The sequence below is a fragment of the Ambystoma mexicanum genome, chromosome 2p, assembly GCF_040938575.1.
Source record: "Ambystoma mexicanum isolate Mex_15411 chromosome 2p, UKY_AmexF1_1, whole genome shotgun sequence".
In the NCBI taxonomy this organism is placed as follows: domain Eukaryota; kingdom Metazoa; phylum Chordata; class Amphibia; order Caudata; family Ambystomatidae; genus Ambystoma; species Ambystoma mexicanum.
The window spans coordinates 1,095,718,272-1,095,742,818 of NC_090923.1; the positions used below are offsets into that span (position 1 = coordinate 1,095,718,272).

The following is a 24,547-nucleotide window of genomic DNA, read 5'->3' on the forward strand; positions in this document are numbered from 1 at the left end:
TGTTCCCACCAAGATTGGGAGAAAAGAAAATATCAAGAATGTTATATGCAGATGACATCATCTTGATGGATCAAACGCCAATAGGCTTGCAAAGACAACTCGCGAACCTTGACTCGTACCTGCAAGCCAACTACTTACAGATGAACCAAGAAAAAACGAAAATCTTTGTCTTGGGGGAAAAGGCTCGAGAAAAAGAGAAAACCTTGCCTGGAAGGTACGAGAGGAGACTCTGGAGATCGTGAATGAGTTCAGATATCTCGGAGTCGCACTGAACAAAAACGCGAAAGAAATCCTGATGTGCGAAATCCTTTTGAAAAAACGACGTCTTCTAATAACACAGACTAGAATCCTATCCAATAAGTACTGCCGCTTTTCTGTCACCTGTTCTTACATTCTACAGGATGAAAGTCATCCCCACAATAATGTATGGCGCAGAAGCTATGCCTTACATTCCATCATCCTTCTGGCAGAGAGTAGAAGGTCTGTACTGGCGTAAAGTACTAAGCCTACCACAGTCTACACCAGTGGTGTTAATCAGAAGAGAACTAACACTCCAATCATTTAACTCCGTCGTAACACGGAATGAGCTCCTGCTCTATAGAAAGATGCTCCTACCACATCCACCACTGATACTAAAGGCAATAGAGCAAGAAACCAGGGCAGGAACGTGTAAAATGCTCCTACAATGGGAGGAGAAAAACAAACAACGCCTTGACTGGGCAGGAGGCTCCCAGGATGACCTCATCTATAACCCAGGAAAAGTAAAGAGGCGAGTGATGGAGAGAGACTGGATTCAAACACTGGATGAAGCACAACTAGTAAAATCTACAAAGGATGGTCCAGACAATCCGGCAAAAGTCAATGGAACCAGAGCCTACCTACTAAAGTGCCCATCTCGGAAGCTCCGGGAAAACTTTTTGCGTATCCGCTTGAACATTCTACACACAAATGAAATGCTGGCTAGGCGGAAACAAGTAAACACCAGCCTCTGTCGTTTCCGCTATCAACCAGACACGATCGAAACACTCAAGCATTTGCTTTTAAGATGCAGAGGGGTGGACGCGGCGCGCACCCTCCACTTGGGCCGCCTATTTAGCAATGCTTGCTGCTTCGACGAAGAGGAGAGATGGAACAACCTGATGAGTGGAGAAAACACCAGATGGACCATAGCCGTGGCAGGATTCTACGAAGGCCTAGGTCTATTGAAATGCCCGGATCCTGAACAAATAAACCCCTCAACCTGAGGCAAACAAATCTCTCCTTTCAATGGCAGAGGCTGGCCCGATCAGGATTTACTGTTTTGACTGCATACTGAGCGACGGATCCTCAAAGAGGAATCTTGTAAAAATTGTTTTTCTTTTTAACAATTGAATCAAATAAAAAAAAAAAATAATAATTATGTGAGTACAATGGGTTGTTGTTCCACCACCAGATCTTCATTCCTACCCAACAACTCTAAAAACAAGTGCTCCATATTTATCACGACAGCCCAGCAGGGGAACATAAAAATGTCGAACAGCTGAAAAATTTTGAACAAATATACCATTCCGTGCCATTATAGCGAACAAGGGGAGCAGGAGTTGCGGGGGGTGGGTCCCCCGCACCCAATACAGTAAAGCTTGGAAGAAAAAAAAAAACAAAGGACCCTGCAGTGCCAGTTCCCATCCACGGAAGTGAAGGAGAACAGGCGTTGCAGGGAGAAAGGGTGCCAGTGGCACACAGTGAGGTGTACTGCAAAAAGGTAAGTAGAGGGGGAGGAGGGGGGCTGTTGCCAGAAATGTCAGAGAGAGAAAAAAACAAAAATCATTTTCGTTCAAATAACTTTAGTTTTCTTTTTTCTCCTTGAGACCTTTCGCATATGATTATTTCATGGACAACCTCCATGCATCGGTATAGAGCGTCACCCCAGGGCCACTGCAGTTGCAAGGAGTCACAACTGTCCGTAAGGGTGTCGGTACCCGTAGAAACCCAACCTGGCTTGTGCAGTCAGCAGGTAAAGCTTGAGGTAGCATCCACATCGTGACTCCTCCCTGGCTAGGAATGCCCCGTAACTCCGCCTGTGACAAAGGAGAACACCATTAGAGATATCGTAACAAAAACCTATCGTAAAGAAATCAAAATGATCTCCTTAAAGTAACAGAAACCACAAACATTTACATCTTGCCAAAATTGTAAAAACCCATTAAGCGCCATTGAAACAAAGTCCTCCTCCTAACTCATCCTGGCCAATTCTTCAAGAGGAGCAGGTGGGTGGGTGTCGTGACCGACGCTGGAAAAGAGACTGTCTCCCTCCAGCGCCGGGCTATTTAAGTGCCCTGCACCCAGGGATGCCAGCCGATGCAAGACATGCCCCTTCCACCTGCCTCAGGCGAGTAGGGGCGGTGCGGACCCAGACGGGGTGGCAGAGGGACAGCTTGCTATGTCAGCTGTCCCTAGCCCTCCCTGCGTGGCCAGTGCCATCTGCTTAGCGGGACTATCCCCTACTTGCCCTTCTACCCCGCCTACAGACATAAAACCATATGCATCTTTCCCTTATCCCAATGATTGCACTGACTCTCATTTTGTATTGGAAAACATACAAGTCACTTTATTGGAGTCTCATGAGCGGTTCTCGTCCTGCCCCGCCCCCGAGTGGAACTGGTGTAAAACACCTATACGGGTAGCCCTTTACTATTCCCGGACTTCACAGAAACCGGAGATCCCTCACTTCGGTTTTACTCTCCTTCTGGGTGACCCCAGTCATTTCCGGTTTTAGTTCTTTGCCAGTAGTCAAGCCCGCCTCTGGTTTTATTTTTCTGCCAGGACAGCCATTCACATGCACCCATGCATGGAGCGTCACCACAGGGCCACTGCAATTGCAAGGAGTCCCAACTGTCCGTAAGGGTGCCCGTGCGCGGAGAATCCCAACCTGGCTCCTGTAGCCAGCGAGTAAAGCTTGCAGCAGCATCCGCAGCCTGACACCTAGGACCGCTCAGTAACTCTGCCATGCTTTGCGGGTGCCCCCCCTGGGACTCCAATACCCCTACTCACCGCAAACATACTCACCTCAGCCCCCTACACGCATCCTGCCCCCTTGAGTGCTGCGAAGACATCTAGGAGGAAAACATTGCGACCCACAATCGACGGTATCGGGTAATAATATCGCCATATATATAGTCGCCGTAAATAATATCGCTGGGAAAATGTTGTGGCGATATTATTTGGGTGACCATATATATGGGGACAGGGAAACAAAAAAAAACATTTTAAAAAAAAAATGTGTGGGTTGCGGGGCTGTCCCCCGCATGTTCCATGCAATAATGTCACCACAAAAAACGCCCATTTTTGGGCAATATTTTTGCATGGCGAGATTTTTGTGGCAACATTATTACATGGAACCCAATCAACAAGTGCACCCCATCCCTGTCAAAATGGACAGGGTCCTTATCATAAAGAATTCTGTGCCTTTATAAATCCCAAGCCTTCGAGCTCTTGTTAAACCACCCTGTGGATTTTCCCATGGCTGCATTGGACCCGGCACCCCGCCAAACACTTGGTTGGATAATCTCAGACGAAAATATTTCAACACCCTCCAACATTTGTACCAATATCTTTTTTTTTTGTTTTGTTAACTTTAATTTTTATTTGCATTTGGACACTCAATGACAGCATCAATTTTTCTTACATTCTTACCAACAACAATAAACCCTCTCTCCTCCCAACTCAATCAGTGTGTTGGGAGGGCAGGCGTTTGTTCAACTATGAATCCTCTCAGGGATGGATGAACATTGATAAACCATGAATGGACTAGAGTGTCTTGGATTGGCTCCCCTCTGTCCGGTTACCGCTACAGGCCATTACAGATTCACCATAATTCTTTAACCGCCTCGATTCCTGACAGCAACAGCCCCCATTCCTCCAAGAAGGACTCCCTGTGGTCATTCACAATGGCTGTCGGTCTCTCCATTTCAATCATGGAATAGAATTTACATTCCCATTCCTGTCTTGTGGGTATTCTCCCCACCTTCCAGTGTCGGGCCACCGTTAGTCGGCCAGCCTGTAACATTGCCTCACACACCTTGGCCAGCCGGTGGTACTCCTGGTCACTAGTCTGGATTCTTATAAGGATCTGAAGCGGGTCAAGGCTCAGCTGGGTCCCCACAAGGTCCTTCATCCAGCTAAGGAGTTCCTGCCAGAAGAAGTGAATTCTAGGGCATCTCTACCACATGTATGTGAGAGAATCCACTCCACCACACCGTCTGGGGCATGCGGGTGAGGCGCCTCTGTACCTTCTTGAGATTTTCAGCGGGTCCCTGTGCCAGCCGTGCAGTATCTTGAAATAATGTTTGACGGTAGAGGTGAATAAATTGCTGTGACATGTCACCAGGAAGATTTTGGCCCAGACCTCATCCGTGATTTCACCCCCTGCTATTTCCTCTCATTATCTCTTGAATGTGTATCTCACCACCTCCGAAGTAGACACTAGTATTTTATATATGCTAGAAAGGGCACCCTTTCCTGGTGGTGGTTGCATCTAGCCATTTCTCAGGATGGGTTAGGTCCCTGGAGAGGCGGGTGTCCCATTTCGAGTCAGTAAACATCCATTCAGCCTCCAATATTCGAAAATGGAGATCCTGCTCCATCCCCGTCCTTCCTGGATTTCCTCGTAGTCCATAAAGCAACCTTCTTTAAACAGCTGCCCAACCCTCTGCAGCCCCTCGTCCGATGACTGCTTGGCAGATGCCAGCCCCCGGGTTCTCAGATGGAATGGGGGGCATCAGACCGAGGCTACCGGTGAGGGCCAGAACGATAGGGATCTTATTCGCCCCATTGTTCCTCCACAGCTCCCACAGGACACCCAGTGTGGGGGTGCTCTCTTGCTCCTCTCGGAACCTCCCTAGGCGGGGCCCATAGGTAGTCGCTCGCCTTCAATGGGTACAACCCACACACTCTCTATCCCCTCTCATCCTTCCTCTCACACTCTCACTTTATTTCTTACCCTCTCACTCTCAACTTTTCTCATTCATATTTCCTATTGCTCATCATCAGTGACGCCCTCTATCAATCATTTCCTCCCTTGCTCTATTCTCCTTCCTTCTTTCTCTTGCGCACCCACAACCCTTATCGCATTTCAAACTTTGAAGTCACCTGCCTTGAACCGTGGTGCCTATTACTGCGGAATGCAAACAATAACAGTGAACACCAATATTATTGGCTTTGCCAATGCTTATGTTTACCCCACCATCCCTACCGCTAACTCCTCTACCATCATCCTTTCTCTACCCCTGTTAGGGAGATTTCTCACACAAGTCCTAAATCCCCTCTACCTTAGAGCCCTCCAGCTCTTTTGCTATATTTTGGGGCTTTGAACTTTTCATTTTCAATGTGTTTTACTTTTGTGTTCTCTGGTTATGGAGTTTTAAAACAACTCCATAGGCATCCTCTTTTTCTGTGCGTCACACAGCACCTTCAGTGCAGTGGCACAGGGATGTCTTTCAGACTTCCCAAGGTTTAAATACCTTCTCTGGGACTGACTACTGTCTCCCAGAGCATGTAAAGTGAAATTGACTTTACTAGTCTCTTTAAAATTACAGACCCAGCACACACTATCTTCCTATAGAGTGCTGGAGGGGTTGCCTAGCATCTCCAGAGTCAAAACACTCATGTATCAGTCAAATGTTACCCTTTCCTACTTTAAATGGCTGGTGGCAGTGGTTTAGATCAAACTACCATGATTTTTCCCTACCGCTAACAACGCTAGCTAAAAATCGGGTCAGCCATGTTTTTCAATATGGCGCCCAAGACCGATCTGTAAAAACGGACTCTGGTCAGCTTTTTTTGCCATTTCTTTTAGGAAAGGTCCTTCTTGTGTTTGTCTCTGTGCGCCAAACCAGGTTTGGTCCCTTTGTTCGTTGGCCTTTGGCGGGCTTCAGTGCTGAAGCCCTCCTCTGGCGTCTGAGTGTCTGGGGTGGACAGGATGTGAGGGAGGTGCCCGATAGTCTTCTGGGAGACCTGAATGCACTCTGGTGTGATTGGCCGGCTGGCTGTCCGGCAAGGACAGCCACACTGCTGTGTGAATGACAGCCAGGCTGGAATGAATGGGGAAAACTGTTTAAAAGCAGGTCTCTGAGACTTGGAAAGCAGTGTCGAACACTGGAACGAAAGAACCGAAGACGAGCTGAAGGAAGACGACTGCTGCAACTCCTGGATGACCGGTGAAGCCCTGCTGCAGGCCTGTATTGCCTGAAACTTCATCGACAGAGAAGCCCTTCAAGGTTAACTTCTTCCCTTGAGTTTGGTGGGAACAACCAACTCGCAAGCCACCTGGACACCGTCCCCATCCTGGTCGAATTTTCTTCAGAGTTCTGTTGAAAACCGGATAGCCAGGGGGAAGGAAACCAGCTTGTGGACTTTAAGGCACTCCCACCTTAAACCAACGTTTTGCCAAGCTTGTGGCCTTATCCCTGGGCAGTGCGGGAACCTCCTGACGTCCTCCTTCTTGTCCCCATGACTGAAGCTCAGGAACAGCGATCTGCTCGAACTGCCAGGAGCAATGCCTCAGCTATAGCTCTTCTTCACTTTAAAGGTACTGTGCAAACGTGGTCCGGAAATCTTTTCAGCCACGGGGAAAGTTTGTGAAATTTTCCTGACTTCGAAGGCTTGTCCTTCCCTAAACATTAGTCTAACTTTTCGCCTGACCAAATTCTTCTAAGATCCGTGGCAAAGACTTAACCTTTTACTACCAGAACTGTGCTATCCTATACAAAGACTCTGAGCCATTGACTTTGGCCCAGGCCTATGAACTGAATTTCTGGTCGTAGTTTACTGAAACCCTTTGCCCTGCCTATGAAAGTATTTGTGTTGTTGATTCTTATAACCTTGTCTTTTTACCCCTTTTTAAAGTATCTGAAGTGCCATTTTGCTCCCACTTCAAGGGAGCTGAACTTGTTCAGTAACTTATTGGTTGTGTATTTGTAGTATATTAGCATATGATATTGAGCTGCTCTTGCTAGTGTAATGTTTTCAAACTGGCTGTGTAAATAAATGTATATTCATTTACCAAGAAACCTTGAATAAGTGTTTTTTTGAATCACTGTATTTGTTGATCATATGTGTAACTTGTTCTACTGCTCACTCAACTTTTGTGATAAGTCTGGCTGCTCAGCCACTGCTACCACATAACTGTGTAGTACACCTTGTACCAAAGGTGAAACTGTTCTGACACTTGTAGTCTAAATTGCATGTAGTGTTCCCCAAGGGTACTGCATGTGATTCTGCCTAACACTTGTGTACAGTGGTGAGGATAAAGTATACTTGGTACATTTAGAGTACTGCTCTTACCTTTGTTCAAATAACCCTCACAAGGCTAAGCAACACAAGTGAAGCAATTGTTTTATCATGTCTGATATGGATAGCTACAGACAGGAGACCTAACAGTTGATCAATTGTGAGATGTGTAAAGCTAGAAATCTCACTGTAAAAGGCAAAAAGTTTGAATTGATAGAACAGTTGTTGGAATACCAAAGTCTGAGGTGTGGGTCTGAAACCCCCACCCCTGCAGCAAATGTGGAAAGTGTTGATGAGGATTATAATGTTTCTGAGGGTAACTCAAATGTTATGGATGAGTTAGATGAGGCAGAAGAGTCTCACAATGTAGGCCCTGTTTTACATCTACCTGCTCATAGGCCTCAACCTTTGACCACAGGGACCCCATCAGGTCCAACACGAAGTCCTGAATTTGTCTCTTTGGAAAGAATGAGACTTGAGTTAGAACTTAAAAGAATCCAAGCCCAAACTGAAAGCAAACATCAAGAACTTAAACTCGGAGAAATGGAGTTGAATCATGCACTTGAAATGACGAAGTTGTCTCTTGAAACTGGTTCTCTCCCAGAGTCTCCTAGGTCTTCCAGTCCCAAGAGGCCTTGCATGCCCAAAGATGCAGTAAGTCTGTATGAGGTTAAGCTTGATATTTTGGATTGGTTGGCTGCTTTTGAATATAACCATGAGATTCAAGACATTACAGGGAATCGGCTGATTCCTTGGCTTTTTTCTAGGCTACCCCCTGTTGCAACTGATGTGGTAATGGAGTTGGGGGGATATAGACAGAAAAGATTATGAAAGTGTGAAACTAGCTTTGATAGCTAGGTTTGGGAAGACGCCCTCCCAGTATTCTAAGAGGTTTAGAACCCTCATAAAGCATGATGGTACCCCTTGGGCTACCTGGGTGTGTGAATGTTTGAAAACTTGGGTTACGGGTTTCAGAGTTAACACTTATGAAGGTATGAGAAATCTGTTTATGTTGGAAACTATTTTTGATGCCTGCTCTCCTGAGCTGAGACAGCACTTGGCTGACTCTAAGGAATTAGATCCAAAAAAGTTAGCTAGAGCAGCTGACTCATGGGTAGCCAACAGGGCCATATGCAGTTAGTGCGATATGATTTACAAAAAGAAAAGCGAGTAATCATTTTTGCATTGTGAATTGCGATACTGCTTATTTTATCCATTTGGGTGTGATAATGTAGTTCATTCTATAGAAACCTGAAATGTGCCCAGTACTTTAGGCACAGCTCAGTGGAAGTGCCACCTGTGCAATTGGTTCGGACCTTATACGATTAAAGCATTATGATTAGGCTCAACTGAACTGTATGCATGAAGAGATCTGAACTAGTAATGAGGTTCTGGCCACTTGCTGAATTGATCAGACTTAAAATCCTTATTTTGTATGAGAGTGCCACATTTTACATAAGCAACGTCAATGGTTGGGGAGAACTGTCTATAGAGAATAGCCACGGTGAAACAGAGAGCCTTTTAGAACAAGACCGCCGGATGGGGGAGTACTGATTTATAGAAGGGATCCAAGCAAGAGAACCTGTCTAAATAGTACAGGGAGGCGGAGTTCAGAATCTATCTGCTGATGTTCTACTGGCCCTCTGCCTCTTCTTTATAGAGTTGTCATCCAATGTGAGTGGTGACCCTCTCTATTGAGGAATACCAGTAGTGAGGTGTAACCTCCTATATGGGACACACAATATGCAGAGTATTTGTTTTATACGTTTTCCAGTGAGGAATACTGGTATAGAAAGCAAACCGTGTGGTAGGAGAACCGGTCTAAAATGTGCTACCAATACCGAAATCCAATCTGTAGGAAGTCTACAGACACCCTGTTCATAGAGCGCAGCAAACTGAGAAGCAAAACCTAACTGCCAAGATCCATTATGTTGGTTATCAAACACAGTGCCGTCTGACCCCACTTCTTTCCTTTTCTCTTTCCTGCAGTTCGTGTCCAAGAAGAATCCACAAAACGTGAAAGAAGTACGTACCTTTCCTTCTTTTCGCAAGGACATCTCATCTTGGAACATTTTTTATGTTGCGTTTGGCTGACTAGCTTTTTAAATCCTGGAAAGTGCCTCCACACCCCCTCCCACCCCGACATATTGCTTAGGTTAATTGACGCAGAGGCCGCTAATTTATTTTACAGAAAATTGCATGTACAGCAACATTGATGATGGGGAAAGCAATGTTTCGAGCTGTCATTTAGAATGATGTTGATTTCTATGTTGAGCTAAACAAATCTTTTCTGTTCTTATGTTCTTCAACCGTTTCTCAAATCCAACTGGTATGACACTATACTCAATTGTTCTATTAGGCATAGGCCTCTTTCCCACTATACAGGACTCTAAAACCTAGCTGTTTCCACACCATGCAAGATTCTCGAAATCTATGCATTCAGCCATACTGTGAAGATTAGCTGCAAAACCTATATCCCCCTAGCCAAAAAGCTCGAACTTTCTGCATACTTAACTTACTCAAAAACTCGCACACCCACATCTCGCACTGCAAGCCACATGCACTTCTCCACACTGCAACACATAAGCCGCACCAACAGCACAAGAGTACTGACATTTCTCCGATGCTCGCACCAAAGCTCAGCGCACAATGTGTATACGAGATGAAGCTGCCAACAGAACAGTACTCCTCTCACTATCCTACTCCCTTTTCACCCTACGAACGCATCCCACCTTCTCGTTTTTCTGATCCGCCAGAGCGCCTGGGGACCAACTCCGTTGGTGACGGTGCACGGTACAAATACCTTTAACATTAGACCATTCAAGTGATATGATTGGATTGGATATGATTGGCGTTGTTCTTAGGGTATGGCTTAAACAAAAGATAACACGTAAAAAAACAACTAGTGCATATAGGCCATGAGTACCTGGTTGAGAATATAATATTCCAAGCACATACCTGTGCTTGTTATAATACCGTTCTATGAATGGCCATGGTTTAGAGAAATCGGACTAATAGTGATTCATAAAGAAGAGAGGGTAAAGAAAGAGGTCAACATTGCTATACCCGGTGGATTAATCTTGCATCTTTGGTTGATGTGTGAGGTCAGCATGAATGGACTCTTTAATTTTTCTTTTTTTCTTTTTTTTCTTTGAGCATCGACCACATCTTTGAAACTTTTATTTACAAATTAACATGTTATAAACAATACAGTAACCTACTCATAACAGTCAAGAACTTGACAAATCACTGCATTTTGATGCATAACTATGTACAGTATGAGATACAAATTGCACCAAAACCCTCCACCAAATCAATTACATCTCTCAATCACCCACCCCCCAAACCCACTAATTACACATATACAACACCAAGTCTAATATAACTGAAGAAATGTATCCCAGATTTTCTCAAACAAACCCAATTTCCCATCTCTCCTGTAAATCACCCTCTCCATTCCTGCCAAATCATGCATTTCAGTCAACCATGTCTCAATATTCAATGACAGTGTAGATTTCCAATTCCGCAAAATAATTTTCTTACCAATTATTGTCCCTCTGAACAACCATTTCTTCTGATTCTGACTGAGATCATCCAATGACTCATCACTCCCCAATATCACCACTTTGAAATCCAGGACAGGCAGTCCCTCTATCACCTCATCACACACTTGTCCAACCGCACCCCAGAACAATCTCACCAACCTGCAGTCCCACAGCAAATGCTCCAACGTACCAGACTCATGCATGCATCTCCAACATTCAGAACTCTCCAACATCCCTCTTCTACACATTTACTCTGGTGTCCACTAAATCCGATTAAGAATCGTTATCTGTCTCGACCTCTCTGTAAGTCCCAATGAGCACATCTTAACATTCACACACGTTTGTTGCCACAAGTCTTCTGTGAAATCTGACCCAATTCTTCTGCCCCACTCCTCCCTTAGCGAATCATTACCATGGTAATATGACACAATCACTTCATACAGTCGACTGGCCAGGCCCCCTTGTCTTCCTACCACCTTCCTAGTAAACATATTCAAATTAATGTTCTGCTCCAAGTCTACATGCCCTATCGCACGTTTAAGTTTCAGATAGTCAGAGGCTTTAAAGTTCTCTGTTATAATGCTGCTGTAGTTCCCTCGCAGTCATCCAATTGTTATTTCTAAACAGATCAGCCACCATCCGCACTCCTCCCAAAAACCAATCCGCCCAAAATACCACATTACCATTTATTTTAATAGCGGGGTTCAACCATATCGAGGCACCTGGCTCTTTAAATGCGTCCACACCCAAATACCTACACAAACTCTTCCATGTACTCCTTAAATTCTCAATCAACAGATGTTTTCCACAACTCCGCTTCGAGATAGAAGTCAATACAGCTCACGATGTCAGAGGCCCATTGAAGCTAGTCTCAGCCTCCACCCACACATCCTGCAACTCTTCCACAAAGGGAACGAAGAAATCCGACATGAAAGCCAGATGATACGCTCTGAAATTTGGAACCCCTAGACCGCCCCTATGTACTGGCAACTACAATTTCCACAACTTCAACTTCGAGGGCTTCCTATCCCACAAGAATTCCTGAAGCATTCTGTCCAAATCCTTCCAAAATGTTAATGGCATCATTAAAGGGATCATACTCAAAACATAATTTATTCTTGGGGCAGAGATCATTTTCAAGGCGTTCACCTTGCCGCACAAAGAGAGATTCAATAGACTCCATCTATCCAGATCAGTCCGTAACCCACTACACACGACTCTCATGTTTTCTTAATCGTGCCTCTAATCTCAGGAGTCAGCTAAATTCCCAAATATAACAATTTGTCCTGACACCATCGAAATCCTAAGTCCATTACAAATTTCCTATCGACAGAATGTGATAAGGGCATAATCTCCGATTTCGACCAATTGATCTTGTATCGAGAACACAATTGGAACTCTGCCATTATATCCATTAGCGCCGGTATAGATTTTATAAGATCACCAAGGACCAGGAGCATATCATCTGCAAACAACCAAATCTTCTGCTGTAACCCCCAGCTTGATTGCCCCACCACTTCATCAGCTTCTCTGATAAACTCAGCCAATGGTTCTAATGCTATCACAAATAATAGTGGCGATAAAGGGCACCCTTGCCTTGTTCCTCTCTCCAACTTGAACTTTCCAGACCCCGTACCATTGGTGTTAACCTCCGCAGTCGGATTACTGTACAGTAGCCTGATCCACGAAACACATTTCTCACCAAAACCCATCTTGATCAATACTGAGAAGAAGAAATTCCAATTCACTCTATCAAACGCTTTCTCCGCATCCAAGGACAAAACAGCACTGTCTCCTTGTTGACCATTCACCTTGGAAATAATATTCAAGATTTTCCTGATATTACTGGAGGTCTTCCTACCCCTCACAAAGCCCGACTGGTCTACATGGATTAAAGAAGGAAGCGAATGTTCCAATCTAATCGCTAATATCTTCACCAGAATCTTGTTATCGTTATTGATGAGATTTATAGGCCTATAACTCGATGGAAGAGTATCCTCTTTCCCTTTTTTCAGAAAGACAGAAATCATGGCATGCCTAGTAGGTTCCGGCAGCACACCCTTAATCATTGACTCCATATACATATCCCTCAAAAGCTGGAGTGCCGAGTCCGGCAGTAACCTGTAGAATTCAACAGGCAACCTATCAGGGCCCAGGGCTTTCCCCACATTCAGTTTACCAATAGCCTTCTTAATTTCATCAACTGTAAAATCCTCTTCCAGCAACTTTGAATCATTCTCAGAGATCCTAGAAAGACCCACTTTTTCCAGAAATTCCGCACCCATGCCAGTCACTTCCGGCTCATTTTTGTATAGAATCACATAAAATTCCTGGAAAATCTTGTTTATCTCACCTGGATGATGTTATTATGTCATCCTGACCCCGAATCGATGGTATGGATCGCTCAGCTTCCCTCTTCCTCAATCTATAAGCCAACCACCTATCACATTTTTCACCCTTCTCATAATATGCACATTTAAGATAAGTTATTACGATCCGTACGCTCATCTATCGGCGATTGCAACTCTCTCCTTACCCTCTTTAGTTCAGACACCACCTCCATACTTACTGGATCAGCCATAACTCTCCTGGACAATTCAGTCAACTTTTTCCCCAGTACTGTCTCTCTATCGATGCTCTGCTTCCTCAATCCACTAGAAACACTGATGAAATGACCCCGCATCGTACTCTTCAGAGCCTCCCAAACTATACAAGGACACATTTCTCCAATATGATTGCACGCCACAAAACAGTCAATTTCTTTTCTCAATGTCTCCACCACTTCATCCTTTTGGAGTAAAGAGACGTTCATCCTCCAAAATGTGTGCTTGTCCAAGGCATACCTTAACCCCAGATGCAAAGTCACATGGGCATGATCAGTTAAAAGTATGTTACCAATTTCACTCGCCTTACAAAATTCTGTCATCTCATCAGCCGTGAAACATATCCAATCTTGAATAAACCGAATGTGCCCCTGAAAAAAAAACTGTACTCTCTAGTGGACGGATGCTCCAGCCTCCAACAATCCTTCAAATTATGTTCCAAAAGCAAATCAGCCAAAGCCAAGTGTTGCCCGTCTACACTCCCCTTAGCAGTTTTCCCACTTCTGTCCAGATTTGCGTCCAATACAATATTAAAATCCCAACCCAAGACATTGCTTGACCCCAAGTCCTGCAACGTCTGCGCCACTTTCCTAAACAAAGACCCATCATCCACCGATGGCACATAAATATTACATAAAGATACCACATGGCCCTGTATATCTATCAGCAGAGCAATCATCCTTCCTTCCTTGTCAGAAGCTTCCCTCAGAACTTTAATTGGGGTATTCTTTCTAATCAATATCACCACTCCCCTGGATTTAGTATTGAACGAAGCACCATGAACCCTCCCCACCCATCCTTTCTCCAATTTTTCAACCTCATTTTTCGCCAAATGGGTCTCCTGCAAGAAACATATATCACCCCTGAGGTCATCCAAAACACGTAGCACCTTCATCCTCTTTTTAACATTATTCAATCCATTCACATTCCATGTCACCAACCGCAGGTCCTCACACATCATTTGCACTTCAGTACTTTCCCCCTGAGCAACAAATGTCAACAACTGTAACTTAAAAGAACTTGGTAAAATATATACACCCACACCAAGGTCACCCAACCGACCCCCGCTGAAACAGATGCAGTTAGCAAACCACAAACCCACGTAGCAATGCAAAAAAAAAACATTTCAAAGTCCCAATGCCTGACCCCCCCAATCAAAATGAACTCGATTAGAAACTTGAAACCACAAACAATAGCCCAAAACTCCCAACATCACCAACATGCCTCTCATTTCATCACCCCAATTCCACTTCAACTCAACAATTCAGCAACTAACTTGAAAATGGTAATCAACTATGCCACAGACCCCACTCAACATCAAACCCACCCCACTCGGCCCAAACACCCCGATTTAGCCACTGGATTCCCCCACCCAATCGCTGCAACGCAGGAATCACCTGAATACTCCCATCAATACAATATAGGCATAAACTTCGAGGCGCCCATCATACCCACCATCCCACCGCCCGCTGGCCCCCATCAGAAACAAAGCATGATGAGCAAAGTTCAATTTCATGCCATGACCACCACCTATAAGCAAACTTAATAACAGCCCAAAAACACCCCATTTTATCACAAACAAATGAAGGCACCAAACCATCCCAAACCCCTTACCTCAGGACCGTCCAAATCCCAGAAATACCACAAAATTGCCCAAACCATATAAACATGAATATCAACCTGGTTAATAGCACAAAACCAAGAACGCAGCCCCTATACACTCAGTCAGTATAACATTATGTTATGGCATGTAGCACCTAAGCAGTTACAGGGCCAGCTCCTACTCCGACATCATCACCCCTTCCATTTCCCAATGCAGTTCCAACATCCAACCCTCAAGAGCGCAGATAACCGCCCGAACTACCCAATTAGTCGTAGGTTCCCGCGTGAACATATAATGCAGCCTGAGACCTCCATGTCCAGACCGCCAAAAGTCTAACATGCATCAACTGCTAATAGCAATACATCATATGCAAGGAAACCACAAGAACACAGTAGCATAATATCACAGGCATCATCATCATATTTTGACACATGTGAGCCCGTCATAATGCCACAATGCCTCAACCCCCTGGAGAATGGAAAGTCACAACCACACTTCATCCTCTGCACGCCTTCCCAATAGCCGAAAATAATATTATTTTCCCAGGCAGATAACTTAAAAAAATAAATAAATAAAGGGAAACAGAAATCCACAGAGACTTTCCAAAAAGCTATCGGCGTTCTTCCCCACATATAAACATACTTAAAGCGACGACCGCCTTTCCCGGATATGTCCCAGCATAACGAGACATCGAAGCTACCTTTTTCATACCCTCGTCTCTGAAGGTCTGATACGCGTGTGTGCCACGTACGCACATATATAATAATTAGAGGGCCTGCACAGCTGGCGTACTACCGGCGGTCAAAGCTACGGATTCCGTAGCACATGAAAAGGAGGGTGAAGATACAGTCAATTATCCACTGACTAGGCGCGGGCACTCCGCTCCAGGTCATGGGGGATTAGCACGACCCGACAGTCAAAGCCAGGAATTCTCACTGGATGCAAACAAAAAAACCTGCATACATATATACCAATAACACTCGGTGGGCTTGTGGATGTGAGACGACGGGCACAATGTAAGTCCCAAAGCAGTACTTATCCAGCGATCTTCTTTCTCAGGTGGGCGCTGATCTCCTCCACGTCTCCAGTCCTCCCGTCCAACAATCCATCCGCTCGCTGCAATACGCCGTTCAACCAACAAAGTGACACCGCTGCCACACTCTATAATCCAAATCATGATGTGGGACGCACGTCGCACCACGTGATTCCCCACAGAACAAGGTCCTTTCCTTGAATTGTTTTGGCGAGAATCCACGGGCAGAAAGATGCACGAGCCGAGTGAGTGCATTCTTCAAAAAGGAAACGTTAAACTGTGGCAAGCTAGAAGTGCCATTTTGTTTTAGTTGGTGCAATATGTATTGCTATTATTTAAAACAGAAAAAACAGATGATAAATAACAATAAGCAACAGTACCTTCAAATGTCTCTATTAAGTAAAGGCTCCAGCCAACTCACTACTTCTTTTGAATCCGAAGTGGTCTTATGCCCACCAAGGAGGACAAGAGTCAGGACATTATTTCTATTCAAGAAAGCCTTCACCCCAGCTAGTTTAGCCATGTCCTTAGCCTCTTTAAAAGACTTCCTGATAGCCAAAGATTCCTTGGGGTAATCAGGGTAAATAAAAATCCGTTTTCCCTTATAGAAGACTTTTCCTTTCATCCTTGCAGATCTGAGCAACTCCTCCTTTATCCTTGTACACATTTCCTTCCAACCCTATAAACATTATCCAGGTCATTCAGGGTAATCTGATCACAATGAAAGGAGGTTTTTAAGATGTTCAACACAAACTGCATCAAATCTTCAGTATTATCCTCCTCAACACCAACCAGCCTCAGGTTCCTGGCTCTAATCTTCAAATCCAACTCCAAATATCTATCTCTCCCCTTCTGTACTTCCTCCTTCAAACTTTAATATTAATATCCAGGCTGGCTTATGAACAGAAGCTAATAAGCAGTTCCTGGCAAGACATGGCATAAGAGGTATTGCATCGCATTTCACGATGCAATAATATGTTGCTTTTGATTTTGTAAATGCTACACAATTTCAGAGGCAATGGGCATGTTTGTAATTCTGTGCGAAGGTCCTGGACAGCACGCAGGGCCTACACAAAGAGGAAAGCAGAAACTCAGGCTGCAGCTCCCCCCTCATTGCAAATGCTTTCAAAGAGCACGTTGTCAGATGTAGACTGGAGATAAGTTTGACTGCTGTGTAGGATCCTATCTGTGTCATTGGCTGTAAATATTGGGAAGTGCGTGCTGTCGGGATGCTACAAAATTAGTCGATCCCTTGCTTCTGGTCTTCCTCAGTTTCCCTACAATTTACGTTTTTACTGATGTGTTACGCCTTTTTGTGATTTTTCTACCCTTTCTGTATTTGCTTTTCTTTCACCTTTATTCCTCTGACCTTTATAACTTTTTCTCCCCTTTTCCCATCTGCTCCATATATGTTCTCAGTCACCCTTCTTTCATCTATCTATTCCTCCGACCTAAATAAATTGTCTTCGAACTCTCTGCCCACCTTTTATGAACTCTACATTGCACTCAGACTTTAGTGTCCTTGGATGTGAAACGCTCTCATATGTGCATGTGAAAGGCTGTGTGTGTGCATGTGAAAGCCTATATTTTTTGTGTGTGTGTGTGTGTGTGTGTGTGTGTGTGTGTATATATATATATAATGTATGTGTAGTGCTGGGTGTGCACACGCGAGGCTTGTTTCAATGTGCGTGGGATAGTAAGTATGCATTACTCATGCATGTGAAAGCCTGAAGTGCTGGGGTATGTGAAGCTGCGGCGATTGTACATGTTACCATTTCTGCACCGTTTTAAGTCGATTAAAGCATCAATTATGGTCAACACTGTTATTGCCAGCATTTACAGTCACAACCAAACATGCAGAGTGTAGCCTAGACTTTTTACCTATAAGGTGGGAACTCGATAGACAATTTGTATGCTGACATCCGATCTTTCAACCAAACAGGAAGTTTGCTTTTCATTGAAAGCAGGTCCAAGTGCATGTTTTGCTTGCCTCTGTGCGACAAAAAACATAACGGCTCCCCTAGTTTGCATATGTATTGATATCACTGGCAGTGCTATCATACGCAATGAGATCATATGTGGTCTTTGATAGGGGATCATGGTAAGTTACATTACACGAAGTTGCTATAGGTAACCTAAGTAATAGCTATGATGTGCAGTATATCAAGTTGCACTGTCATTATATTTTTTGTATAGTGTACACTGGTCTAGTTAATGGCTTTATGGTGGCCTCTAATTTTCACAAATAACACAGAGTGAAATAAAAGGTTTCCTCAAAATCACACACTTTAGTTAATTTTGACACTGTGATTTGAGACCAGTCTGAATCATAGGGACTTAACCACATATATTGTCCCAGCTCTAGTTCGTAGAAACAGGTGTTATAGGTGTTTTGGTTTTCCAAAAATTATAATAAGCCAACCTAAAAATATATAAATTCAAATAGAATTATATTAAGCACAGCGTCTACTGCTGTTGCTCAATTTTCCCATTATTGAATGGGAAACTACAAGAACCAGAATGTTAAGTAATGAGAGGCTAACAAATATAATGCTCTGAGTTTTGGAAATGTACTGTGGTAGGTCGGAAGAAGCAGTCGGACACATTAAGGACATGCTACCTTTCTTTAATGGAAATATAAGGCAAAAGACCTATCCCTCCCTATTATTAAAGGGGTCACCCTGCTTATCCAAATTAACTAAAGGTGCTTGTTTGTCGTCAGGAAGTCAAAAAGTATGATTCATCCTCCTGACCCTTCCACTGACATGAATAACTCAAAATAGGCCAACAGAATGTCTCTCTTCTCCTGGTCGCCTCTCTTCTTGGTTTCTTTCTCTTTAAGTCTCTATCTTAGGAGGTGAGGCTGCTAGCCGATAGTCCCCCTGTGGGTGGTGTAATGCAGGAGAATGGCATGTGGAAGTCCTAATCCCCCCGCCCCCCGCACCTGGGAAGAAGGATGACCATCTATGGTATAGCCCTGATGAGAACATCAGACCCCCACACACTTTAGTCTCTCCTTCTGCTACCTATTTGTAGACATTAGATCTAGAGTCAAGTGGACAACAGGACTCCTTTGCCAGAGCGTGTCTAGACACTACTAGGAGGCTGGCAGACGGTGACACGAACGCAAGAGGTAGCGTCCATACCGTCAGACCAAGGGCCGGACAGGAGATCCGGGAGGTGAAGGCACAGAGATGCCAGTGCAGTATACGGAGTAGGAGAGAGATCCCAGGAAGAACCAGCCACGTATACCAGGAAAAGGCAAGGTAACGGGAAAAGTGTGGGGACCGGTAGGGGCTGGAAGGTACAGGAGGTCAAAACCATGTATGGACATAACCATCAGGACCATCCTCCCTGTGACAGTACTGGGCAAGCGAGGCAGCCACAGGGGACATAAAGAGAAGGGTGAGGGGAAACCCAAACCAAGAGAGTGATGCACGTCATCTTCCCCATGACAGTACTTGGCAGGGAAGTGAACCAAGTGGGCCAAATCAAGGAAGAAGCCAACCACGGACGAGTTAGTCATTCCCCATGGTTGTAAGAGATTGCTTTGTAATTACCAGGAGAAGTGTGCCATTCTCCTGGCAACTTGGACCAGGAGGAAGGTCCAACAAGCCTGGGGAAGGGAGTCATTCCCTCTGGTTTTTGAGGGTAAGAACAAACAGCAGGAGAAGGGAGGCATTCACCGGGCCCACGGAGAAGTAAATATTGTTTGGAACTTTGTGACCTGGGGAAGGCAGTCAATCCCCCTGGTTTTTTGAGACTGAACGCCAGGAGAAAGGGGGCACTCTCCTGGCCTACAAAGTAAATATTGTTTGGAACCTTGTGACCTGGGAAGGGGGCATTCCACTGGGCTATTTTGATACTGAACATCAGGAGAAGGGAGGAATTCTTCTTGCCCATCAAGGAAATATTGTGTGGAACTTTGACCATAATCCAGGAGAAGGGAGACTTTCCCCTGGGACCAGAAGAGTACTGCTTTATTCCTTAGTTTGGATCTATGTGATTACTACGACCCCCAGAATTCTGACAGCTGAAAATGGTGACTTTTTTAGTGTTTTTTTTTTTTGGTTTTTCTTAAACCTCTTTACACCACATACATATGCGGGGTGATACCCCTGCGTCTCCCCATACTATTATATCCCATACCCCCACCCCCCAAGGTGGGTCGAAAAAAAAAGTTGGAATTCTCAGGGCAACATTTTGGGCCATCACCCTTAGTTTATAATGTAAGGGACAGAAGTAAGGTTTTCCTATTTTAACATACATCCTTGCAGCTTAGATCTTTAGTTGAGGCAGGGAAACCCCTCTTAGGAATAGGGAACGATAGGTGTGATGAAACTAGAGGTATCACCCCTTTGTCTTGGACAATGGGCTCTACTCCCATGTTGACCAAACGGCCCAAAACAATTTTCACCACTTTTCCTGCTAGAGATAATAATGAAACACAACACAGCATACATCCCAGTAAAATAACACCAGTTATAAAGGAAAGTAGTCCTGGGAGGAAGGAGCCACTGACGGAGGCACAGAATTGCGAGCAACGTTCTAGTGGATCCACAACAAGCGAAACTGGGCCGGAAATAAAAGCAGATGGGGAAACAACACGTTGAAAGCAGTAGGAGTAGTGGCATTAATGAAAGTCGAAGGAGTGGCAGTAGCCATAGTATATGAGCGAAGGCGGGCAATTAAACAGTGGAGACTGAAGAGCGAGGCATAGAGAGAGAGAAATAGCGAGAGCCGGATAAGTCAAGGCAGAGAAAAGACAGAGGGCCGTAGTGCCGCATGAGAATTCACTACTGTCTTTCATTTCAAAGACCGACACGATACTACTGTGAAAGCCCCAGAGCCGGCAGAAACCAGGACATTCTTCAATGGCGCTGCCTCTGTTTTATAGACTCCAACACAGTCAGACAACGATACCCTTGGAGGGCAGGAACTTGTATGCAGTATGTGCCGAAATCAAAGGAAAGACCCGGAGAGATGCCCAACACCAAATCGCTGTGAAAAGCTGTAACCGCCAACGCGGAACTCTGAGGGGGTCCCGGTGCAGCTTGTCGCTGTGGGAACACCTCACGGATAAAGAGTACTGCCCCAGCAAGACTGCGGTAGAGACTGTGTAGGTTCTCGCAGTACGGGAAACATCTGCAAGGAACGCTGTGGGCAGGCTCAGGCAGCAGAGCTTCCGAAGCTCTCAAAAGACAGTTTTGAACCCGTATTTACAGACCGGGAAGGCAGATCATTGGAAGTCAAAAAGGCTGCACCACCGCTCCGGATTGAGACCTGCAGTTTCCCTGCAGGATCAAGTAGGAAGCCTTTGGAATGAAAACTTCGCGTGTTGGTGTCAGCAGCTGCTGCTGAAAAGTGGCAACACTTTTCAAACCCGAGCAAAATCACTGAAACAAGTTTGAAGACAGGCTGCGGGACAGCAGACCAAAGAGCTGAGGAGCAAAACATTCCACAACAAACCTTCAACTGGAAACAGGTAACAGTTGGAGAAAAGGGATGTTGAAATACCTGAATGAAAAATAAAATGAATAGAATTAAAGTTGGGTAATGACGGCTAAGACTGTACCAACTGTGGGTGGTTTGAAAAGGGCCAAAAAGAAAACCATTTATATATTTAGTATTTATAAAGCGCGCATCAGCCCGGGGGCATTGTGGCTCTGTTACAGACATTGAGCTTAGTTGCATGATGCATACATATTTACATGTGATGGTACAGACTTACGTGGTACAGACATAGTTTACAGGTTGTCAGGGGCAGGGTTAGTGAATAGGGTAGTTTTGAGTGATTTGCGGAATGCTGGGAAGGAGGTCTCAGCTCTGAGTGTGTTGGGGAGGGAGTTCCATAGTTTGGGAGCAATGTGCGGGAAGCCAATACCTCCCGCTTCAGCTCTGTGGATGTGTGGGATGCTTAGTTTATTGGTATGGTTGGATCTCTTGGGGCGAGACGATGTATCTCTAACAATGGTTTCTGAGAGGTACGGTGGGGCTGAGAGGATAAGGCATTCATGCGTCAGGGTGTGGGTCTTGAATGTGATTCTTTCTCTAACTGGAAGCCAGTGGGCATCTTGCCTGGCCTGTGAGATGTGGTCCCTTTTGGGGATTCTGAGGGCTGCTCTAAGTGCGTTGTTTTGGATAGTCTGAAGACGGTTGAGGTTTTTGATGGAGGTACCTGCTAAGATAAGAGGACGCTGCAGTAGTCTAGTCTGGCCCCTATTGTGGCTCTAGCTATGGATAGGCAGTTTTGATTGGATAGGAAAGATGAGACTGCGTTTATGAGTTTGGTGGTATGAGCCGATGCAGAGGCTATGGCGTTAACTTGCTTTGTCATGGATAGTGGAGTCTAAGTAGACCCCTAATGTTTTAACTGAGGAGGAGACTGGGATGGTGGTGTCATCAATTGAGAAGTTGCAATATTGTTGGTTGAGTGTAGCTTGTGTTTCATTTGGGCCCATGATGATGATGATTTCCGTTTTATCCCTGTTCAGGCACAGTCCATTGGCTGCCATCCAGGCTTGGATGATAGAGTAGATCCTTGTTAGGGCTGTGCCGGCCTGGTCATATGAGCCTGAGAGGGGCAGTACCTGTGTATCATCGGCATCGTTTGTGTAAGCCATGTTGAAGGAGTCTAGTTGATCAAAAAGGGGTTTAGTAAATAGGTTATAGAGGATGGGGGCGGTGCAGGAGCCTTGTGGGACTCCACAGTGAATGGTGGAAGGGTCCGTATTGGCTTTATGTGAGAAGACCTTCATGGCTCTGCCCTCCAAGAAGGATGCAATCCAAGTGGAGGCGGCGTTAGAGAAGTGGGCTGCCTGGGTGAGATGTGTGGTCAGGGTTTTGTGATCCACGAGATCGAAGGCGGCCGAGAGGTCTAGGAGTAGGAGGAGAGCAGGTTTGCCCTTCTCCATGATTGAGGTTATTTGATTTTTGAGAGGAGAGACCAAAAGAGAGGCCAAAAGACCAAAAGAGAGGGAATAACAACCACTAATCTAAAATATGTTGTGTATTGATAACCTCTGCTCTTCCTCGTCCCAGTAAATCTGGGGAATTAAGATTGGCAGCACTTGGCAAGAGAGCAAGCCAAGCCTGCCAAAGATCCGGGAAGGCCACAATAAGGAAATTGCTCCCATATCACAATCTGAGGAAAGACCAGGGGATGTGGATTCCCCCCCCCTGGCAATTTTATTACCAATCATCAGAGGAAGGCAGTCCTTTCCTCTAGCAGTGACTAAACCAATAAGCATGAAGACCTTATTTTGTTGGTGTTGTGAACATGTCTTTTATTATTTTCAAAATATAACAGGTAATGACCAACCCCGCAGCATAACCCATACTACCCCACCACAAACTCGAAGGCAGCAAGATTCACTAGAGCAATACAGATAGAAAGAAAAATAATAGACATTCCAAAACTAGAAGCGACTCCCCAGATATACATTGTTCAATGATAGCAACCATTCCTCCACTACAGCACAACGACCACCAAGCAAGTAAACCATAACAAGGCACAGTCGTCAGGATCTTACATTCAACTCTAGTATGGGGGAGGTGATGATGGATGTTCCTCAGTACAAATAGCCTGGGGGGTTAGGGGGTGTCAGAGTCCTCTGCCTCAAGTATCACATATGTTCTGAATGGGCCCCGGTAATCCAACGGTCTGCTCCGGCTTGGTAAAGATGTCGCATATTTTGTCTCTTTTCTCATACTCCTTTTGTTCATCCAGGCTTTAGCAATTAAGAATCTAGCCCCCACCAACACCATTCCCAACAATTACTGTTCAGCTCGAGAACCATCATCAATCAACACTCTCAACCATAGGTATGGGTGTATTGCCTCAGTGTGGACAACATCCGGGACACAGCCTCCCCTATTTTAATCCAAAATGGTCGAATTTGTGGGCAACTCCAAGACACATGAGAAAAATCAACCGGGTCATACCGCATCTAAAGCACTGGAAGGACCAGTCCAGGTAAAATCCATGCAGACGCATAGGGGAATAATACACCTGATGTAGAAATGTAAAATATATCACTCTGAAGCGATTATTCTGTGACAGGTTGCACGTCTGCATACAGATCACCCCCCACTGCTCATCCGTTAACAACCTTCCTAGTGCTGTCTCCCATTTAACCCTGCAACCGCCCACCTTGTTTATGTTCTTTGAACTAATCATCTTGTATATAGATGACACCAGTTTACCAGTAGTCACTGGTGATGTGACATATTGAAGTAATGGGGAAGTAGCAGGTGCATGTGGGAATTCTGGCCACTTGGTCTTAAGTACCTCTCTCAACCAAAAATAGAGCAGCATTATCACTGCTGTTCATTCCCCCATGCCCTTCAGAGCCTCCCAGGTAATGAATCTTCCCTATCCTGCACAAGATCACCCAGGGTACGAAACCCCAGTCTTCGGAAATGTATAGGAAATATTCTTTCATAAGTGATTGACACACCACATACTCTATACATGTCAAACTCTGGGGAGTGGCAG

At 44.9% G+C, this 24,547-nt stretch overlaps 1 protein-coding gene across 2 annotated transcripts in view; it reads left to right on the plus strand.

The window, feature by feature from the left end:
- Positions 1-24,547, plus strand: part of SNX15 (sorting nexin 15) — a 563,181-nt gene that overhangs the window by 78,621 nt on the left and 460,013 nt on the right. The window contains exon 2 of one of the 2 annotated variants that reach the window (XM_069645084.1): positions 9,256-9,291. The exons of the other annotated variant lie outside the window; for it this stretch is intronic. Coding sequence (XP_069501185.1) covers positions 9,256-9,291 — 36 coding nt within the window. The remainder of the gene's footprint in view (positions 1-9,255; positions 9,292-24,547) is intronic. 2 annotated transcript variants of the gene reach the window in all.